The sequence below is a fragment of the Pongo abelii genome, chromosome 8 (genome assembly GCF_028885655.2).
Source record: "Pongo abelii isolate AG06213 chromosome 8, NHGRI_mPonAbe1-v2.0_pri, whole genome shotgun sequence".
Lineage (NCBI taxonomy): Eukaryota > Metazoa > Chordata > Mammalia > Primates > Hominidae > Pongo > Pongo abelii.
The window spans coordinates 71441002-71461328 of record NC_071993.2 but is presented as its reverse complement, the minus strand read 5'-3'; the positions used below and the strand labels follow the sequence as shown (position 1 = coordinate 71461328).

Below are 20327 nucleotides of genomic sequence, written 5' to 3'. Positions count from 1 at the left end.
TTATCTAGTTGGTGCATGGATTGATGCCAAAGCCTTGGTAAAACATCAATCTTAAACAATCACACTATTTCCAACCAAATTAGAAATGTTGCACAGCTAAAATATGTTATTCTTATTCCCCACCCCATCTCTGAACTTGCAGAAGGGTAGAATTTGGGGATACATCAGATAACAATGAAATCAAAATGTTTCTAATTTGAAGTAGTTTATGATTCCTCCTTCTGACTCAAATTTTCTTCTACGCTTTTCAAAGGTAATATCGCATTTGAGGCAAACACACATAAATTACTGTGCAACAAACTGGAAGGTGAATGCTTAAGATACTGTAAACTTCACTATGCCAGAAAGCAATTCTCTTTTCAGTCCCAATTCTAACCACCTCAGCTGTGAGAACAATTCCAAATACCTGGAATGCAAAGGTTTTCTTATCTCATTAACTAGATGGCTTCAGAGAAGATGGTACAAATGAAGATGTTTTTAAAAAACAGTGGCAGATGATTTGATTAAAAAGCAATAATAAAACATTTTAAGTCTACTGGAATGGCATTAACTTTAAGGAAATGATACAACTTTACTGAAACGGTTTGTTTTAATCCTCAGTATCTGAACGAGGTATTATCAAAACTCTACAAGGGGAAAATCTTCAACTCTACCATGTTATTTCTGCATACTAGCTTCAAAGCAGCTTTGAGCAGGGGAATCTATGTTTTATGACTTGATTATCTGCTACCTAAATCTAAGAATTTAATTTTGAACTTTAGCCACTCAAATGGATCAGTGCTAAAAAGAAAGTCCTGAGATCAGCAGCAGTGTTGGTTTTAGTCACTTGGGTTATAAAAGGTTTCTCTACCACTTAATGTAAAAACAATCTCAAGTAAAAATCTTGAAAAATAAGTCAATATAGTGACTTCACCTTCTTTCACTTGGAAAAAATTTGTATAAGAAAAAAATGTATCATAAGAACAAAAATTAAAGTTTCCCTCTGAGGATCACCGTTCACAACCTTGATCTAAACTGCTTTAGTAACTATCACCTCCCAAGAAACCGTGTTGATGAAGGATTTTAAAAGCAATTTTGAAAGCAAACAAACATTTATAGGTATCCCTTAAGCACCAATGACCATTAAAGACACCATTAAAGACCATGAAAAACTTAAGCATTATACTTCGCATATCTGGAAGTATATGAACTGGAAGTGGCTGACCTCAATTACAGGTGTCAGCATCTCATTTGATTTATTCTCTTTAGTAAATGCCAGGCACTGTGCTAGGTACTTTATATTTGCATTACCTCTTTAAGTCCTCATTGCATACTATTATCTGCACTTTATAGATAAGAACACTCAGGGTTAGAGAAGTCACATAAGTAGCCAAAGGTGACAATACTATTAAGTGGCAGGAGACTCCAGAGCCCATGTCATGAATCATTATATGTTACATTGTATCAACTGCACAGGAACACACTGGGTATCTATATTGTTCACAATTTCTGGAAAATGTTAATCAGGACTGAATATTTTTGAAGTAGTTCACTACCATAAAATATTTACCTTGGGGCTTAGTTTGTATCCGCTAAGTTAACTTGAAGTTGAAGAGGAAAGTCCAAGCCAATGATACAGGTGCACATTTTTTTTTAAGGCTTTCACTTACTCAAATGCATATTTCAATCATTTCGAAATGTGCATCACTTCAAGAGTGTAATGTTCTTTATAATTTTTAATTAATAAATGTTAGATTAATCTGTAATCGGTGAAGTTTTTTATTCAAGTTTAGAATTTTTAAAAATACATCATGCCAAAAACAAATATGCAAATAAAGGACTATCCTCACACATTCTCTACAACCAAAGATTATAAATAGATGGTCAGGCTAAGTTGAGAACTCATTTTACCAGAATAGAAGGAGAAATAACTTGTTTAGTATACTCTTATAGAACTTTATTTGTGTGACCTTAAACATGCTAGAATGTGCTAAAATATAAGAAAAAAGAAGTTGGCCTGGAACTAAAGAAAGTTCTCTGATAGCAAAGTGATTTTTGAATCTTGTTTTATGATGAATAAGCTAAAGATGAAGGTGTAAGAAATGCAATGGTTAGTCATGTTTATGTTTTCAAATCAACAATGATAAATCAAATGCGTTCATTGATCCCAAATTCAAACACAACATAATCTAAAATAAAAATGGATTTAAAGATATTTTAATAGGAGTCTGAATATTTGAGACAACTAAGTAAACTACACCCTCCTTTGGCACACTTAATGATTACATTACTATTTATTTTCTCAACTTGAATAATCAAACACATGGGTTAGATTAACAAACTTTAGTAGTGGTGGAACTCAGAGACTGGAAAGAGACATTATGGATACTCCTCACAGCAGTCTAAGTATTTCACAGCATTAATAAACTGCATCTGAAGAACAGCATTCTGTGCTACCAGGAAAACAAAATGATCCCAGACTTTCCACAGGCAATAGAAACTTAGCATGCAAAGAACAAGTCACTGCAAAGAAGCAAGCAAGAAATGCCTCTTCTACAAAGTAACTGTTCATTCATGAAGCTTAAAGGATTCATACTAGTGTCACCAAAATGAGTGATATTCATAGAACACAATGTAGGTAAACAATTCTCCCACTACCTAAGAAAAAGGCTTATTATTATTCTTTAATGTAAAAAGTTTACTCATAAGATAGCCTTAAGAATGCAGAAAAGCTTGATTTTGAATCCCTGATCAACCAAGGACATTACCTTAAATAGTGAAAGTTTAAAGAAGACTGGTGCTCTTTTGTCACCTAATGTGGTTGACTACTTAATGCTGCAGATTCCAGAGACTTTTAAGCACTTACCAACTGCTGCCTCTCTAATCTATTCCTAATTAGTAAGGACACCTATCCAAGTCCAGCCATTTTAAATCTTCCAGCCGTAAGCCATACAATTATTAAAGGAGAGGAAGAGTTTTTAGCTACCCTCTACAAACTGTCCTACTATAATTAGAGAACCGGAAGTGGCTGGCCTCAATCACAGGTGTTAGTATCTCATCTGATCTACTCGGTACTCTGTGATGTTTGTGCCATGGCTGTTCTAAAATAAAATTCCCAGGATTAGAAACATTGATAATGGAATCATCCATACATTATTCTGACATAATTTTTAATGTATTTGTTGGTTTGGTTCAGAATGCAGTTAAAGGCAAAGGTATTTAGGAAGATAATCTATTGTACTAATAATAAGATACCTAATTTGAGGGTTTGGTAAGAGGGACTACCAAAAATTACACCCCATTTTTCAAACAAAGGAGTATAGAAAAAATGTACTGTAAAAATAAAGAGCACCCGGTGGTCTTCGTTAGTTATATTAGTTATTTTAAACCAAAAGATGTTTATAATTCAGCTTAATTTATATTTAATTACAACTCAGTTTAATTTATACTTTTAAGACTGCCAACCACCAGAAATGTGAGAGTAATATTTTAATGAATAAATTTTAATAATTTATAAACTACCATTAAAGAGCCCAAGCCTTCAAAGATCAATTTAAAAAGTACCTTTAGGAGTGTCCTTGAAGATCTCCTTGGCCAGCCTGTAAGTATATATTCTTTTCATGGTTTTCTCCAAATATTTAGTTGCTTTTCCAAGTTAAAGTCATTGATTAGCTCAGAAAAGCAAAATAATAAAGTCTTTCTAGGTGTCCCATTTGTTTCCCCTTAAGCCATTTTACTGAGCAAAGTGCAACCAAGCAACTGCTTATTTGTATTTATTATGTAAGGAATTTCAAAAGAAAAAAAGATTAATTTTTAACTTGAAGTTAATGTTGTCTCATCAGTTCTGTTACAGTTCAAGTAGGAACATAATATCCCAAATAAGACTTTTTTGTTTTTGTTTTAGAGACAAGGTCTCACTCTGTCACCCAGGCTGGAGTAGTGTCACAATCTTAGCTCACTATAACCTCCAACTCCCGGGATCAAGAGATCTTCCCACGTCAGCCTCTTGAGTAGCTAGGACTACTACTGTTTTTAAATGTTTTCATAGAGATGACGTCTTGCTATGTTGCTCAGGCTGGTCATGAACTCCTGGTTGCTCAAGCGATCCTCCTACCTCTGCCTCTCAAAGTGCTGGGATTACAGGCATGAGTCACCAGACCTGGCCTCCAAGTAAGACTATTTAAGTGACTCAATTAAGTATCTCTTATACTTAACAAGAGTGATTAAAACAAAATTTCTTAACCTTTTATGTAACATATAATGTTAAAAGTTCCTTTTAAATCATGCTGGGTATCAAATTCTCTAGGACTTGTGCAGTGCTTGGATTGTCATATTAAAGATAAAGTATGTTAATTTTAAGTGACAGGAACGAAATCATTCTGAAGGGAGCAGGGCAAGGACATATGCATCATGCACTAAACCTTTGTTCCTGAAGCATTACTATGGATTTTGGAGCATTAAGTAATTTAAAGCACATGCTGCTGAGTCAGTACCTGCCAGAAATCCTAATCAGAAGATGAGAAAAAGAAAAAACATTGACATTGTTTGATTATATGAACAAACCAATCAAATATACATATCACAAAAATAATATACAAAGAAACAGTTAAAACCTGTAATAATATCACTGGACACCTGGAAGTAGGAAATGAGGAATACACAGAAATGTTTTAGATATTATCTGCTAGGCACAAAACAAAACAAGGATGTCTCATTACCGTTTCTTTATATAATTTTTTTTAACTTCATGGCAAATAGTTGCTTTGCCACTCATATTAATATAGGCAATCAAATATGGATGAGTTCAGATAATTAGTAACTACTCTAAGAAAGAGTACAGAATGGCTCCTTAGAAAAAGGTCTCCTCCAAAATTATGCTGCATTAAATAAAGTGATATCCACATTGGTATTTAAAAAAAAAAAACAGTCATCCTGAAGGCTGGCATTTGGACAAGCAGTTGTTGTTTGCTAATTTAGCTGGGTACCACTCCAAACTATTTTCAAATATCAAATGGTTTTAAAGATTTTTTTCAATAAATAAACTTCACTGACCAGGAAATAAAATTTGACCTATATTTACCATCCTATTCTAACCACACTGAATAGCATTGTAAAATTTCTTGACTGAAAAATAGATGCTATTAACAATTTACAAGCCTACAGCTGGAATTTATGTGACAGAGCCCAAGGGATTTTACGGCACAGGAATGAGATGAATCACTGTGAACACAGGACAACTCAGATACGTGAAATCGAACTGGAGGCCTCTCTTTAGTTAATGGACTCGGTATTTAACCTGGGCTAGTTGCTCATTACAGAGATAGCACAGGAGATTTTTATAGCTAATTAAACTGGGAAGGAAAGGACTGTGGAGAGAACAATTACGCAGAGGGTATACTAGTCTGCAGCTTTTCACGCAAACGAAGAAAGAAAATCATATATATGATAGCAGAGAACTCCTTTCATAAACTGAGTAAAGGGCTCAAAGTCATGCAAAACAGCTATAATTTGTAGAGCTAGATATTTTACCTATTGTCCCAATTTTACTGAGAATGTAACTGACAGAGAGGTTAACTGGTCTCTTGCTCAAGGTTACCCATCAACTATGTGGGAGAGCCTATATTTAAATACAGGACTGTCTATATCCAAAGTCCACACTCTTCATCCCACTCTATTACATATAAAGAAGTTCAGCAATCCACAAGACTATGTTTTTCATACCAGTTCAGCATACTTTATAACATCTACTAACCATTTACACACAGCTGCCAAACAGAGTACTGAGATACTCAAAATGGAAATGCCTTGGAAAATATTTCAGATACCAAAGCCAGATTTTTTTTTTTAGGGTTATGGTATGTAAAAAAGAACTAAAGTCGCTAATTTGAAAGAGGAGCTAAAACTGAGTAAATGTTTTTAAAATAATTTAAAGAACTTTGGATGGGAAAGAAGGAAGATGGCAAAATCTGTAACTAAAAATAAAACAGAAAATTCCAGCAGGTGTGAAAGGATATGAAATGTTGAATTTGTTCCTCAATTCACTTTTGTAAATTAATTACATTCTTTTTTTTTGAGACAGTCTCACTCTGTTGACCAGGCTGGAGTGCAGTGGCACAATCTTGGCTCAGTGCACCTCTGCCTCCCAGGTTCAAGTGAATCTCCTGCCTCAGCCTCCCAAGTAGCTGGGATTACAGGCGCCTGCCACCAAGCCCGGCTAATTTTTGTATCTTTAGTAGAGTTAGGGTTTCACCATGTTGGTCAGGCTGGTCTCGAACTCCTGACCTCAAGTGATCTGCCTGCCTCGGCCTCCCAAAGTGCTGGGATTATAGGCATGAGCCACTGCGCCCAGCCAGTAAATTAATTACATCCTAAATTTTGCTTGTCTAAAGACTATAATGAGCAGCTCCATTCAAATGATGCTATATTTAACATATAATTAATCAATATTTGAAAGAGTTAATAAATTGTTTAGTTTATAATAGTAAATTGTAGAGACAGGATTCCAAATTATCTTAAACACTACATGATACCACCTTTCCTATGTCTAATCCAGTTGTGTATATGACCTCTTAAAAATTTTACTACCTTACCTAATACTCTTTGCTCAAAAAAAAACCTTGATGATAATCAGCAAAGATCCAAGTTTTCAAATACAGGTGACAGTGCTTACTTTAAGAGTAATGGCTTCAAAAAAAAAAAAAAAGAAAGCACTTCTGAAGATGTCAAGTGGTGCTCATGGTATATGAAACAATAATGGAGCCAATAACAGTAAAATTGATATTCTGATTTTTAAATTCAAGTATTAAAATGTATATATCCCATATTTTCTTTCTATAAAATGAAGTGTTATGTGGTTTCTCAGGTCAGTATGAATTTCTAGCTATACTTTATCAAAGCAGAAAAGATTAACTTCAACTCTTACCAAAAAGAAACTGAAACATCAAGGTTTTTTTTTGAGCAAACAGTATTAAGGCAGTAAAATTTTAATAAAAGGTCATATAGACAACTGGATTAGACATTCAGAAGGTGGTATCACATAGTGTTCAAGAGAATTTGGAATCCTAGCTATATGATTTTAGGCTAGTTACTTATCTTTTCTGTACTTTCTTTTCCTTTCTTTTTTTGAGACAGGGTCTCACTCTGTTGCCCAAGCTGAAGTGCAGTGGCGCAATCTGCAGCCTCTACCTGCTGGGCTCAAGCAGTCCCCCGACCTTATCCTCCTGAGTAGCTGAAACTACAGGCATGCGTCACTACACCCGGCAACTTTTTGTATTTTTTGTAGAGAAGGGCTATTGCCACGTTGCCCAGGGTGGTCTGGAACTCCTGAGCTCAAGTGGCCTCCTAAAGCACTGGGATTACAGGCGTGAGCCACCATGCCCAGCCCCTATTTTCTCAATCCGTAAAATGATGATAAAAATAGACAGCTTAAGATAGTGGTTGTGTGCACTAAATGAGTAATTATGTGTAAGCCTGCAACATAATAAGCACTCAAAAAGCTTCTTATCATTGGCGATAATTCCCACAAGACAAATATAGTCAAGCATTTTTCATTTAGAAATTTCACTTTTCTTTTTCTTTCTTTCTTGAGACGGAGTCTTGCTCTGTTGCCCGGCTGGAGTGCGGTGATGCCAACTCAGCTCACTGCAACCTCCGCCTCTCAGGTTCAAGCTATTCTCTGTCTCAGCCTCCCAAGTAGCTGGGATTACAGGTGTGCACCACCATGCCCAGCTAATTCTTAGATTTTTAGTGGAGATGGGGTTTCACCATATTGGCCAGGCTGGTCTCGAACTCCTGACCTCAAGTGATCCGCCTGCCTCGGCCTCCCAAAGTGCCGCAATTACAGGCCTGAGCCTCTGGGCCTAGCTCAGAAATTTCACTTCAAACCAAAAAAATAAACCACTAACAACCAATGAGTGAAAATGGGGTTTTAAAAAAGGGCCCAGTCATCATGCCCAAAGTAACATGTGACTTTGAAATATCTGTGAGGAACTTCTGGCTTCAAGGAAATACTTTTATTCTCTTGGCATCTGTTACAGTGTTTTTAAAGCAAGAATTTCTCTATATAAAGAAAACAGAAATGATATACTCTACTTTAAAAATGGGATAGGGCAAATGAAAACACAGAAAACAAGAAAGCCTAATAAAATTATATTTACATATTCATATTTAGCCAAAAACCTGAATAAATATATTAATTAACCAAGAATTTCCACTTGAGTGGTTTCAGGTCTCTGGAAGCCAAGAGAGAGAGGGAAAGAAAGACATGGCTAATTAACAATGCAGAATTACATGTCACATTATAACCTGTTATCTAAATTTGACTAGAGTAGTTCAAATAAATGTGGAGAATTCATCAAACCCTGTCCCATGAGACTTTTAGTACCCTATGTCCTAATTTACATTTCCTCAATCTTCAATACATTTAATTCTTAAAAGACAGAAAATTTCTTAACAACTTACTATATATGTCAAGGAGTAAAACTACACTTGACCTTATTCTAGGGTCTTATTTTATCTGAGAAATAAAGTAAATAATTAGAACTCAAATAAAGCACCAAGAAGTATTACATTATAGGAAAAAATGTGTTCATATTCTCTTTAGAAGAACCAACAATTTCCCCCAAAAGGAATGGTATTTTAAAGTTAATTTGTTAATATTTTCAAAAAGACCTTTCACCTAGTAAGAGAGAATGTAGTAATATTAAAGCTTTGATTTTCAACTATGACTTCCATCTGTTCCTCTGCTAATCATATTGTCTGTTATAAACACTATAATCAATACTTCCCTTTCTTGGTTTTGACTATACTTTTATCTCTTTACAGATAAATGTGGATAATATTTCATTTTTATTTGATGTAAAATGTTTTCTTGTTCCATGTAAACAAATATTCTTGTCGATAACATAAAGGAGGTGGAAATAAAATACATATTAATTTTTTCTTCCAAGTTTGAGAGATTGTCAAGGTTCTGAGGGGACCGTAGTTACAAATAATGGAAAAACTCAATTCAGAGGCAGTATTTCTGAAACGTTCAGGGAGAGGTTGGGGGAAAGGGGAATCAATAGGTAGGAAAGAATAACAAATCTATTCTCTAAAAAAGAAATACATGGTGGTATGATGATAATGAACAATTAGTTTCAATAGACAATTTTATTGCTTGAAAATGGGGTATAAACTATAGTTTTTAGAAGACATAAGGGGATTGCATCCAACATTGTGGAAATTGGTATTCCTTGCTTAAGGAACAATTTTATCTATACTAAGAAATTTTATTCTGTGACTTCATAAGAAAACATGGTGATGTTTGATGTGGAGAAAGTTGTCTATTACATGTAATAGAAACAGGAAATACAAAATATAATTTCTATCTTTGGTTAGCTGAGGGGAAAAAAGGGGCAAGAGAAAATGGGAAAATAAGGCTACAAACCACTTGAAATAAATCATGCAAATAAAAGAGAGCAACTAAATGATTACATGAAAGAAATATTTAACAATAATGTAAAATAAAGCCTCCACTTAGAAATAATTGCTTTGTTTTATAGGCCAACTAGATGGTAAAGTCATAAAAGATGATAAATGAAACAAAGAAAAAATACAGTTTTCATTAAATAAATAATCCAAATTCATGAAATGACTGTATTGACAAATTGTTAGCAGAATACATGGATACTAAGGGAAGGTGCTTTTTTTTCTTTTTTTTTTTTCCACAAGAAGGATTCAACACAGGAAGGTGCATTTAGAAAGAATCTATGACATATTACATTAAAACAAAAGCTGGCCGGACATGGTGGCTCACGCCTGTAATACCAATACTTCAGGAGGCCGAGGTGGGCAGATTACCAGAGGTCAGGAGTTCAAGACCAGCCTGGCCAACATGGTAAAACCCCGTCTCTACTAAAAATACAAAAAAATTTAGCCGGGCATGGTGGTGGTTGCCTGTAATCCCAGCTACTCGGAAGGCTGAGGCAGGAGAATCGCTTGGGAACCCAGGAGGTAGAGGTTGCCGTGGGCCGAGATCAGGCCACTGCACTCCAGCCTGGGTGACAAGAGTGAAACTCCATCTCAAAATAATAATAATAATAATGCCAGAATATATTTTGTATTACCATCTCTATAATAATGCTAATAAGCTATTTATAATAATTTTCAAATGTCTTCTAAGAGAAAATCCGAACTCTTTCAAGATTTGAAGTTTTAAACTTTTAAACCTAGTCTCATATTTTCAAAATAATATCACTTATCTACGAAACACATTCTTAAAACCAGTGGTAACCATAGCTGTTACCATTCTTTATACAAGACCTATGATAGTAGATGGTTTGGAAATGCAATAGACTATGCAAGTGCCAATAATAATGTATTTCATAACTTTTCTACAAGGGAAATTGCTAGTATTCTAAAAGTATTAGTGTCCATTAACATAAAGTAATAATGGGCTCTGGAAAAAGATTCAACTACAAATTCAAAAGCTGCTTAATTAAATTCAGTTCTCACTGATTATCAGTTGAAATAGTAATGTCTCATTTACTTCTTACAGGGAACCTTCTAGTTAATTAAACAGATCAGGAAAAAAAGATTTTAGCAAAACAAGAAATAACTACCCAATTATTTGTCAATATCAGTTGGGCCACTCTTTCCTATTTTGCATCTGGAGGTTCCATTATTCGGGTACAAATTTAAAACATCCCAGGAAAATATTATTTTTACATTTGTTCTTACTTTCAGTGATGAAAAGGCTGAAGTTTAATTCAATTAGAAGGCAATAAAATAAGCTAGTGTTTGTTACCGGTCAAATTTTGGACTTTGTTAAATGGTGTGCTAAAAGTTAAGATAATGGAGGCTAAGACAATAGGAGTAAATAATTCTTTCTCTAAGCATTTAACAGATAGTTTATCTTCCAAATTAAAAAAAACAGAGGGAGAGGGAAAAAAATTATCCATTTAAAAATCAAAGCAAGTCTAAAAGGAAATTCCTCTTAGGTGTTTAGCTTTCTAACTACATTTCTGGCCATAATGCATAAAATTACTATAATATCACTATATACAAATCTGTTTTTTTAACAGAAAATTGTCTTAGAATTCATATATTCTAGAAGCAGCTACTTAAGAATTAAGATTTTCTGAATGAGAGAACAAAAGAGTCATGAAGATCTAAAGAAAAATGATGGTGGCTCACACCTGTAATTCCAACACTTTGGGAAGCCAAGGTGGGCGGATCATGAGGTCAGGAGATCGAGACCATCCTGGCCAACATGGTGAAACCCCGTCTCTACTAAAAATACAAAAATTAGCTGGGCGTGGTGGTGCGTGCCTGTAATCCCAGCTACTTAGGAGGCTGAGGAGAAGAATCGCTTGAACCAGGGAGTCGGAGGTTGCAGTGAGCTGAGATGGTGCCACTTCACTCCAGCCTGGTGACAGAGCGAAATTCCATCTCAAAAAAAATTAAAAAAAAAAAGAAAGAAAAATGAAAAGACTGACAGTTGAGAAAGTACTGAGTTACAATTATCAAGCAAAAGACTTCATACATAACAAAAAAACATGGAAAACTTTTAAACTGATCAAACAATAAATGAATTTATTCGTTACATAAGGTTTTCTTTTTCTTTTTTTTTAGTCCTTTCTCTTTTTTTTTGAGACGGAGTCTCGCTCTGTTGCCGAGGCTGGAGTGCAATGGCACAATCTTGGCTCACTGCAACCTCTGCCTCCTGGGTTCAAGTGATTCTCCAAATAACCAAAAAAAGTTATTTATTGCTGGGCGTAGTGGCTCACGCCTGTAATCACAGCACTTTGGGAGGCCGAGGCGGGCGGATCATGAGGTCACAAGATTGAGACCATCCTGGCTAACACAGTGAAACCCCATCTGTACTAAAAATACAAAAAAATTGGCTGGGCGTGGTGGCGGGAGCCTGTAGTCCCAGCTACTCAGGAGGCTGAGGCAGGAGAATGGCATGAACCCGGGAGGTGGAGCCTGCAGTGAGCCAAGATTGCTCCACTGCACTCCAGCCCGGGCAACAGAGCGAGACTCCATCTCAAAAAAAAAAAAAAGTTATTTATTAAAATGAATTTGCTATAAGTTATTACTGACTTAATGAGTCAGACCTCCACCAAGGAATATGTGATTGACTACTGTAGTTGATTTTTTGCAAGTCATTAAACATTTATTGTTTGCCTCCTGTGTGCCAGTCCCATGCTGGACTCTGAGTGACACAAAAACAGGTAAGATAGGGACCTGACCCTCCGAAGACTCTGAAATCAGAAGTGTTGCAGTAAGTCCTCACATTGGATAGGGTACTTTACTATAGATAAAGCAGAGACACCAACGATCAGAGAAAAGATGAAGCTGTCCCAAAGCAGAGTTAGGACCTTGAGCCGAGGTCTCCTAACATCCAGTTCAGCACCCTTCCTTTTTGATCATTCTTTTAGAATATGTGACTTTAAAAAGAGGATATTCACAGATGGAGGCATTTTAGGCACTGTGCCACCTTAATAGGAAAGGTAACTTCTAGGCAGGTGGCCTTAGCTGAGATCTCTCTCAAATCTTAAGGCAGCTACTCATTCTTTTTGCTTGTATAAAAGAGCTCAACACTTATCTCTCCACCTTACCAGGATATGGAGTTTTATGTAATAATGCAGGAATTGGCACATTTCTGCAAAATCAGTTTCTACTAACCCTGACCTCTCCCCATCTAGACCCTCTTTTGTGATCCTGCCTTTTCCAGCCACTCCATGATTTTCCTTCTGACTTCCTGTTCATTGTGCTTTGTAGAACCATGCCTGGCTCTTTCTTCTTTCTGAAGTGCTTTCTTCTTCCTCTGTAAAATTGACCCTTTACTTTTCTTTCTGACCCTGTGTAATACTTTCTTTTTGGAGAATCTGGCCTGAAAGGAAAAAACATGTTTGACTGCTTTATGAGATAATAAAACTGAAAGTCTTCGTTTTCTATACCTAAGAATAATTTGTTGTATTATTTATTCAGGTATAAATAATTAAAAATAATATAGTGCAAACTTATAGGCAAATCTGGAGTACTCTTCATAATTATTACAAAAGCACTACAAGGACCTTTGTAATTTTCTAGTTAAGATTATTGCTAGACACTATCATAAAGTCTGAGAAAGGTCAAATCAGGGAAGCGTTTTGTAAGAAATGCCAGTACACTACTGGGAGGCTTATTAATCTTTATGATGACTATTGAGTTAACATTCAAAAGTCAACAAACACTGAATTAGCCCTTAATATAAACAGCAGGCAATACATGAGAGTTACCTTACACGGAAAAATATAGAACCTTCTGCCTCTTTCTGTAGAGGTATGTGGAGGCACAGACCCCCTAACCTAAGCATGCTCTTCTGATAAGATAAACAGGTATTCAGTGATTTCTCACACATAACTATAGAGGAAGTTAAAAATCTTCTTAATGATAGGATATATGTATAGAAGTATCATAGTTTGCTCACCTTTCCATCAAAGCGTTTTATTATATATTGATCTAGACCCAAGTCTGTAAAAGAAAAGGAAAAAACATTTAGCTACTGATTATAACTCAAGTGAAATATATAAAATGACAGCTCTTGGTTTTGTTTCCAGTCATTCAATTAAAAGTACAAAACATTTATTCAAAGGCCACAGGAATGAATATTTTGCCCCACTTTCAGATTAAAGTGTGAGTGCTAAGAGATACCAACCCTTTTATTTTACATATCAGAAAAGTAAGGCTCTAAGAAGGTAAAAATATGCAAACCTATTCAACAGTAGAGTCCAGTTAGAACTCTGGACTCCTCCCAAGGTGGTGCTCTTTTCATTATATCAAGGTGCTATATTACTTTTCATTAAGGTAAGGAATATTAGTTTAATCTGAATGCATAATAATTTTTTGTATCAAGTTCAAAGAAAATAATTAAATACCAAAAAAAAAAAACTATTGCAATACATCTAAACAGACACAAACAAACCATCTTAATATTACCTTTTAAAATTGGGTTAAATTTAAAAATTTAGTTGGGAATACCTAGCTTTGGATTCTGTGCACTGTGAAAAATTAAGTGAACATATTTGGTGGCATTGAGGGCAGGGATAGTTTTGTCTTTGCACATAGCTTTATCCCCAGCATTTAGAACAGTGCTTGATCAATAAATATCTGTAAAAGAATGAATGAATAAGAAACAGTCCTTGCCTTGAAAAGTCACAATTTAGTTAGAAAGACATACGGATACAATAATTAACATTACAAGGGAGCATACAATTAGTTCAATAAAAGGGTGCTGTGGGAGTTTTGAGAGTGGAGAAATTAGTACTCAATTACACTTATTTTCTCGCATAATTATTCAGTTCTTTTCTTTCAGTTGTCACTAGTTCAGGCCCTTACCTCACTATGCCCATAGTATTACAATCATCAGATTATCATTGCTCCCAGAAAAAGCTTTTTGCATTTCTAATTTAAACATTTGGTTACACATTCTTCTTATCTGAAATGTGCCTCATCTTCCAGAATCCAGCCCTAAACAAACTGAACCACTGACTGTAAAAGAAACAGATAACTTATGACACAGAAAGAAATGTTAGAAACAATTTTAATTTGGAACCTGACAGATATTTAAGAGAGTGTAAGTCATAAAGGCTGATATTTATCAGAACAGGTTTCTGATAAAAGAACAGAGAACAAGAAAGAGTTCTAGACAATTAAAACTTTGATTGCCTATCTCCCCCTATTTTTTATTTTATTTATTTATTTATTTTGAAACAGAGTCTTGCTCCGTCACCCAAGCTGGAGTGCAGTGGCACGATCTTGGCTCACTGCAACCTCCACCTCCTGGGTTCAAGTGATTCTCCTGCCTCAGCCTCCCAAGTAGCTGGGATTACAGGTGTGTGCCACGATACCTGTCTGATTTTTGTATTTTTAGTAAAGATGGGGTTTTGCCAGGTTGGCCAGGCTACTAGGTCAGGTCTAGAACTCCTAACCTCAGGTGATCCACCTGCCTCAGCCTCCCAAAGTGCTGGGATTACAGGCATGAGCCACTGCATCCAGCCCTATTTTTTAATATACTGTCAAAAGATGAGGATAAGGTAACCTCCCAAACTACTGCCAAAGGACAGCGGGATAGAAAATAGAAAATATAAGACAGAATTATAGAAAACAGAGACTCAATCCAAGAGGTTTAGTATCCTACAGGACCTTTCTCATTCAGAAACAAGGAGAAAATAATCCAAAAAATACTACCAGAAACTTTCTCAGAACTATAGAGAGACAAACTAAAAGACCTTACCAAGTGTTCTAAGCATATTGAACAAAAAAAAACTACCCACACTTCAGTGTATACTTGTGAAATTTCAGAATACCAAGGATAAAAAAATCTTCCTGGTTCCTTACAAAGGCATGAGAATCAGAATAGAATCAGATGTCTCACAAGTAAAACCTGGTACATCAACTAAGGCAGATATATGCTTACTAATTGCATCAGCACTGTCTAACAGAAATATAGTTTGAATAACAAATGCAAGTCACATGTGTAATTTAAAATTTTCTAACAGCCATCTTTAAAAAGGTAGAAAGGAAGAAATTCTGTCATTTGAGGCAACATGGATACCACTGGTTGACATTATGCTAAATGAAATAAGCCAGGAACAGAAAGTTAAACACCGCATGTTCTCATTTCTACGTGGAAGCCAGAAAAAGTTGATCTCATAGAAGTAGAAAGTAGAACAGGGTATACCAGAGGCTGGGAAGGATAGGGGAAATGGGAGGGACTAGAAAAGATTTGTTAAAGGATACAAAATTACACCTAGATAGGAAGAATAAGTTCTAGTATTCTAAAGCATTGTAGAGTTAACAACAATATTTATACAGTTTCAAATATCTAGAAGGAAGGCACTGACACAAAGAAATGATAAATGTTTGATGGTGATATGCTAATTACCCTTATCTAATCACTATATACATTATATGTATCAAAACAGCACTATGTACTCCATAAATATGTACAATTATTATGTCAATTTAAAAATAAGGTTAATTAATTAATTTTTTTTTTTTTTTGAGACAGAGTCTCGCTTTGTCACCCAGGCTGGAGTGCAGTGGCATGATCTCGGCTCACTGCAACCTCCACCTCCTGGGTTCAAGCAATTCTCCTGCCTTAGCCTCCTGAGTAGCTGGGACTACAGGTGCGTGCCACCATGCCCAGCTAATTTTTTTTTTGTATTTTTAGTAGAGACGGTTTCACCGTGTTAGCCAGGATGGTCTTGATTTCCTGACCTCATGATCCGCCTGCCTCAGCCTCCCAAAGTGCTGGGATAAAAGGCGTGAGCCACCGTGCCCAGACAAAAATAACGTTAAATTTTTAAAAAGGCAAAAAGAAACAAGTGAAATTAATTTTAATACTTTATTTAACGGAATATATCCAAATAGTATCATTTTAAGTAGTAATCAAGAGAATATTAATGAGATATTTTAGATTTTTTAATGCTACATTTTTAAAATTGGAGTGTAACTTGTAATTATAATACATCTCAACTCAGACTTGCCACATTTCAAGTGCTCAGTAGCCAAATATGGCTACTGGCTACTGTATTAAACAGCACAGATTTTAGGTTATCAGGGCAATACCCAGAATAACTCAAAACGTAACTTAAAATTTTAAAGGTGGTTACTTCTGTGACATGAACTGTGAAGATGGAGAAGATGGAACACATTTATGTTTTATATTTTATGCTCTTCATTATATTAAAAAAATGGTGAGGGGGAAGGGGCATGGGAGGACAGCCTGGCACTCACTGAGAATTATTGTCATTTTATAAGCAAATACTGACATGAAGTAGGCCAACAGTTTCATGATTTCAAGTTGAAAGAAATGATTATTTCACCTTGTTATGTTTTGATTTATTTACTTGCCAAATGAAGGAAATGGTTGGATTAGATCAGTTCTTAAAATGGTTGGAAGTGGAGTGTGGGGAATGTGGATGGATGAAGTAATTCAAGCTACTGTCCCTAACTACTCCTCTAGAAAATCTAATAGGCCCAATTATTGGGGGCAGGGAGAGCACGGATAATGAAAGGAGAAAAAAATACCATGTGCAGTTTAAAAATAATACTTAGGTGACTTCCATATGACATTTCCCTTTCAATTTGCTACCCAAACCTTTTGGTCCCAGCTTAGAAACACCAGACTATAGCTATGTTGTTTTCACTGAGATGTTTCCTATGGTTTTTAAACTTTTATTCAAAGAACTTTCAGTCATTTAATTTAATGCTCATAGTGTGATATAAACACTACCTTTGCCTTTTTATTGATAAGAAAGCCAAGGCTCAGAAGGTTAAATGACTGTTTTTTTATTTTAACTCTAATAATCTTCTAATTATGGCAGTTGCCTCTTTTCTTGAGTCCACACCCAAATAATATAAATATGTGTGTAAAAGTAGAGTATGTGTAAAAGTACACACATACTGTTAAGAATAGTCTCAGTTTAAGCCTCAGAGTGAACATTTAAAAGACTTGTTTAAAGACAATGGCAACTGACTTTGTCAAACTCATTTTGTCAAAAGACACAAGGGCAACTGAATCAAATATGTCATTTCAAGATCTACAAATTAGAATAATAATTAACATTACAAGGGAGCATATAATTAGTTCAATAAAAGGGTGCTGTGGGAGTTTTGAGGGTGGAGAAATTAGTACTCAGTTACACTTATTTTCTTGCATAATTATTCAGTTTTCTTTCAGTTGTCACTAGTTCAGGCCCTTACCTCACTATGCCCACAGCATTACAATCATCATATTATCAGTTAAAAATAACAGTACAAACTATCAAGGAGAAGACTGAAACATTTGAAAATATCAATACTGACAACTTCTGTGCATTAAAAATCACCACAAACAAAATAAAAAGACAGGCCCCAGACTAGGACAGGAGATCTGCAAGATATATAACAGATTTCAATGAGAATATATAAACTACTTTTACTAAAAAGGATAATCAAATGGAAAAATGAGCAGAGACTATAAACAGGCAACTGATAGAAAAGGCAATGTAAGTAGTCAATAACATGCAGAGATGATAAGCCTCATTTGTCATTAGTGAAATGCAAAATAAAACCAGAAAAGTCTTTAAAACACTTTAAAGTGTAGAGTTTTTGTGTGGCTGTGATCAAAGTTAAGCTGTTATCAGCTTGAAATAATCGTTATAATTATGTTTTTTGTAAGCCTCACGGTAGCCACAAAGAAAAATCCTGTAATAGATATTCTAAAAATAAAAGGCAAGGAATTAAAATATACTACCAGAGAAAATAACCACAAAGGAAGACAAAGAAGACAGTAACAAAGGAAAAAAAAGAAGAGAGGGGTTACAAAACAACCAGAAAATGAGGAACAAAATGGCTATAATAAAGTCCTTACATATCAATAACAACAGTGACTATAAATGGCCTAAATTCTCCAACTAAAAAACGTAGAATGGCTGAATAAATTTTTTTTAAAAAGACCCAACTATATGATGCCTATAAGAGACTCATTTCACCAGTAAGGACACAAACAGACTGAAAGTAGGTAAAGGGAAAAAGATATTTGGAAATAGAAACCAAAAGAGAGCAGGAGTAGCTATACCTAGATAAAATAGAGTATAAGTCAAAAACTGTAAAGAGAGACAAAGGTATTATTTAGTAATAAAGGAGTCAATTCATTAAGAAGATATGACAATTGTAAATATACATGAACCCAATCTCAGTGCACCTAAATATAAAGCAAAGATTAATAGATCTAAAAAGAGAGAGAGATTGCAATACAATAATAGTAGGGGGCTTCAACATCCCACTTTCAGTGATGGGCAGATCATCTAGATAGAAAATCAATAAAGAAACATCAGATTTAAACTGTACTCTGGACCAAATGGGCTTAAGAGAGATTTACAGAACATTCCATCCAACTGCTACAGAATACACATTCTTCTCACCTGTACATGAACACTTCTCTAGGACAGATCATATGTTAGGCCACAAAACAAGTCTTAACAAATTTAAGAAGACTGAAACTGTATCAAGTATTTTTTCTGACCACAATGATATATAACTAGAAATAAATAACAGGAGGAACTTTGGAAACTTTACAAAGATGTGGAAATCAAGCAATATGCTCCTGAACAATGGGTCAATGAAGAAGTTAAAAAGAAAATTTAAAAAATTTCTTGAGACAAACAAAAATGGAAACACAACATGTTTTTGCTATGGAATATACCAAAAACAATTCTAAGAGGGAAGTTGATAACAATAAACACTACACTGAAAAAGAAGAAAGCCCTCAAATAAACAACCTAATATTGCATCTTAGGGAACTAGAAAAACAAGAACAAACTCAACTAAATATTAGTAGGAGGAAGGAAATAATAAAGATCAAAGCAAACAGAGAGTAGAAAAAGCACAAAGAGACAGTAATTTACTTTCATAAGTTTGTTAAAATTTAAATCTGATAATACCAAGTGTTGGCAGGAATGCAGAGGAAGAAACTCATATATTCTTGGAGAGAAGATAAATTATTGTATCAACTCTGGAAATCAATTTGGCAATGTCTAGCAAATGTGAAGAGGAATGTACTCTATGGGCCAGCAAGTCCAGTTCCAGGTATATGCTGAAAATAACTTCTTGGCTGGGCGTGGTGGCTCATGCCTGTAATCCCAGCAGTTTGGGAGGCCGAGACAGGTGAATCACCTGAGGTCAGGAGTTCAAGACCAACCTGACCAACAGGGTGAAACCCCGTCTCTACTAAAAATACAAAATTAGCCAGGCATGGTGGTGCATGCCTGTAATCCCAGCTACTTGGGAGGCTGAGGCAGGGGAATCACTTGAACCCAGGAGATGGAGGTTGCAGTGAGCCGAGATTGTGCCATTGCACTCCAGCCTGGGCAACCAGAGTGAAACTCTATCTCAAAAAAAAAAAAAAGAAAAAAAGAAAAGAGAAAGAAAATAACTTACTGCAAATATGCACCAGGGCATATATAGGAGAACATTCACTGCAGTATGGTTTGTAATGATTTTTAAAAAAAAACTGGCATGGAGCCAGATGTGGTATCTTACACTTATAATCCCAGCACTTTGGAAGTCTAAGGTGGGAAGATCACTTGAGGCCAAGAATTTGAGAGCAACCTGGGCAACACAGTGAGACACTTGTCTCTACAAAAAAAATTTTAATTAGCTTGGTGTGATGGTACACACCTGTAGTCCTAGCTACTCAGGAAGCAAAAGTGGGGGATAACTTGAGCCCAGGAGTTCAAGGTTACATGAACTATGAACATGCCACTGCATTCTAGCCTGGGCAACAGAGCAAGACCCTGTCTCTAAAACAAAACAAAACAAAAAACTGGCATGGT

General features: G+C 35.4%; 1 protein-coding gene across 4 annotated transcripts in view; it reads right to left on the bottom strand.

Annotated features, from left to right (window-relative positions):
* The window catches only part of MICU1 (mitochondrial calcium uptake 1), a 260802-nt gene that overhangs the window by 153370 nt on the left and 87105 nt on the right, over window positions 1-20327 (bottom strand). For all 4 annotated transcript variants that reach the window (XM_002820833.6, XM_063727353.1, XM_009245493.4 and 1 more), the window contains one exon: window positions 13436-13479. In XM_002820833.6, the coding sequence (XP_002820879.3) occupies window positions 13436-13479 (44 nt within the window). The remainder of the gene's footprint in view (window positions 1-13435; window positions 13480-20327) is intronic.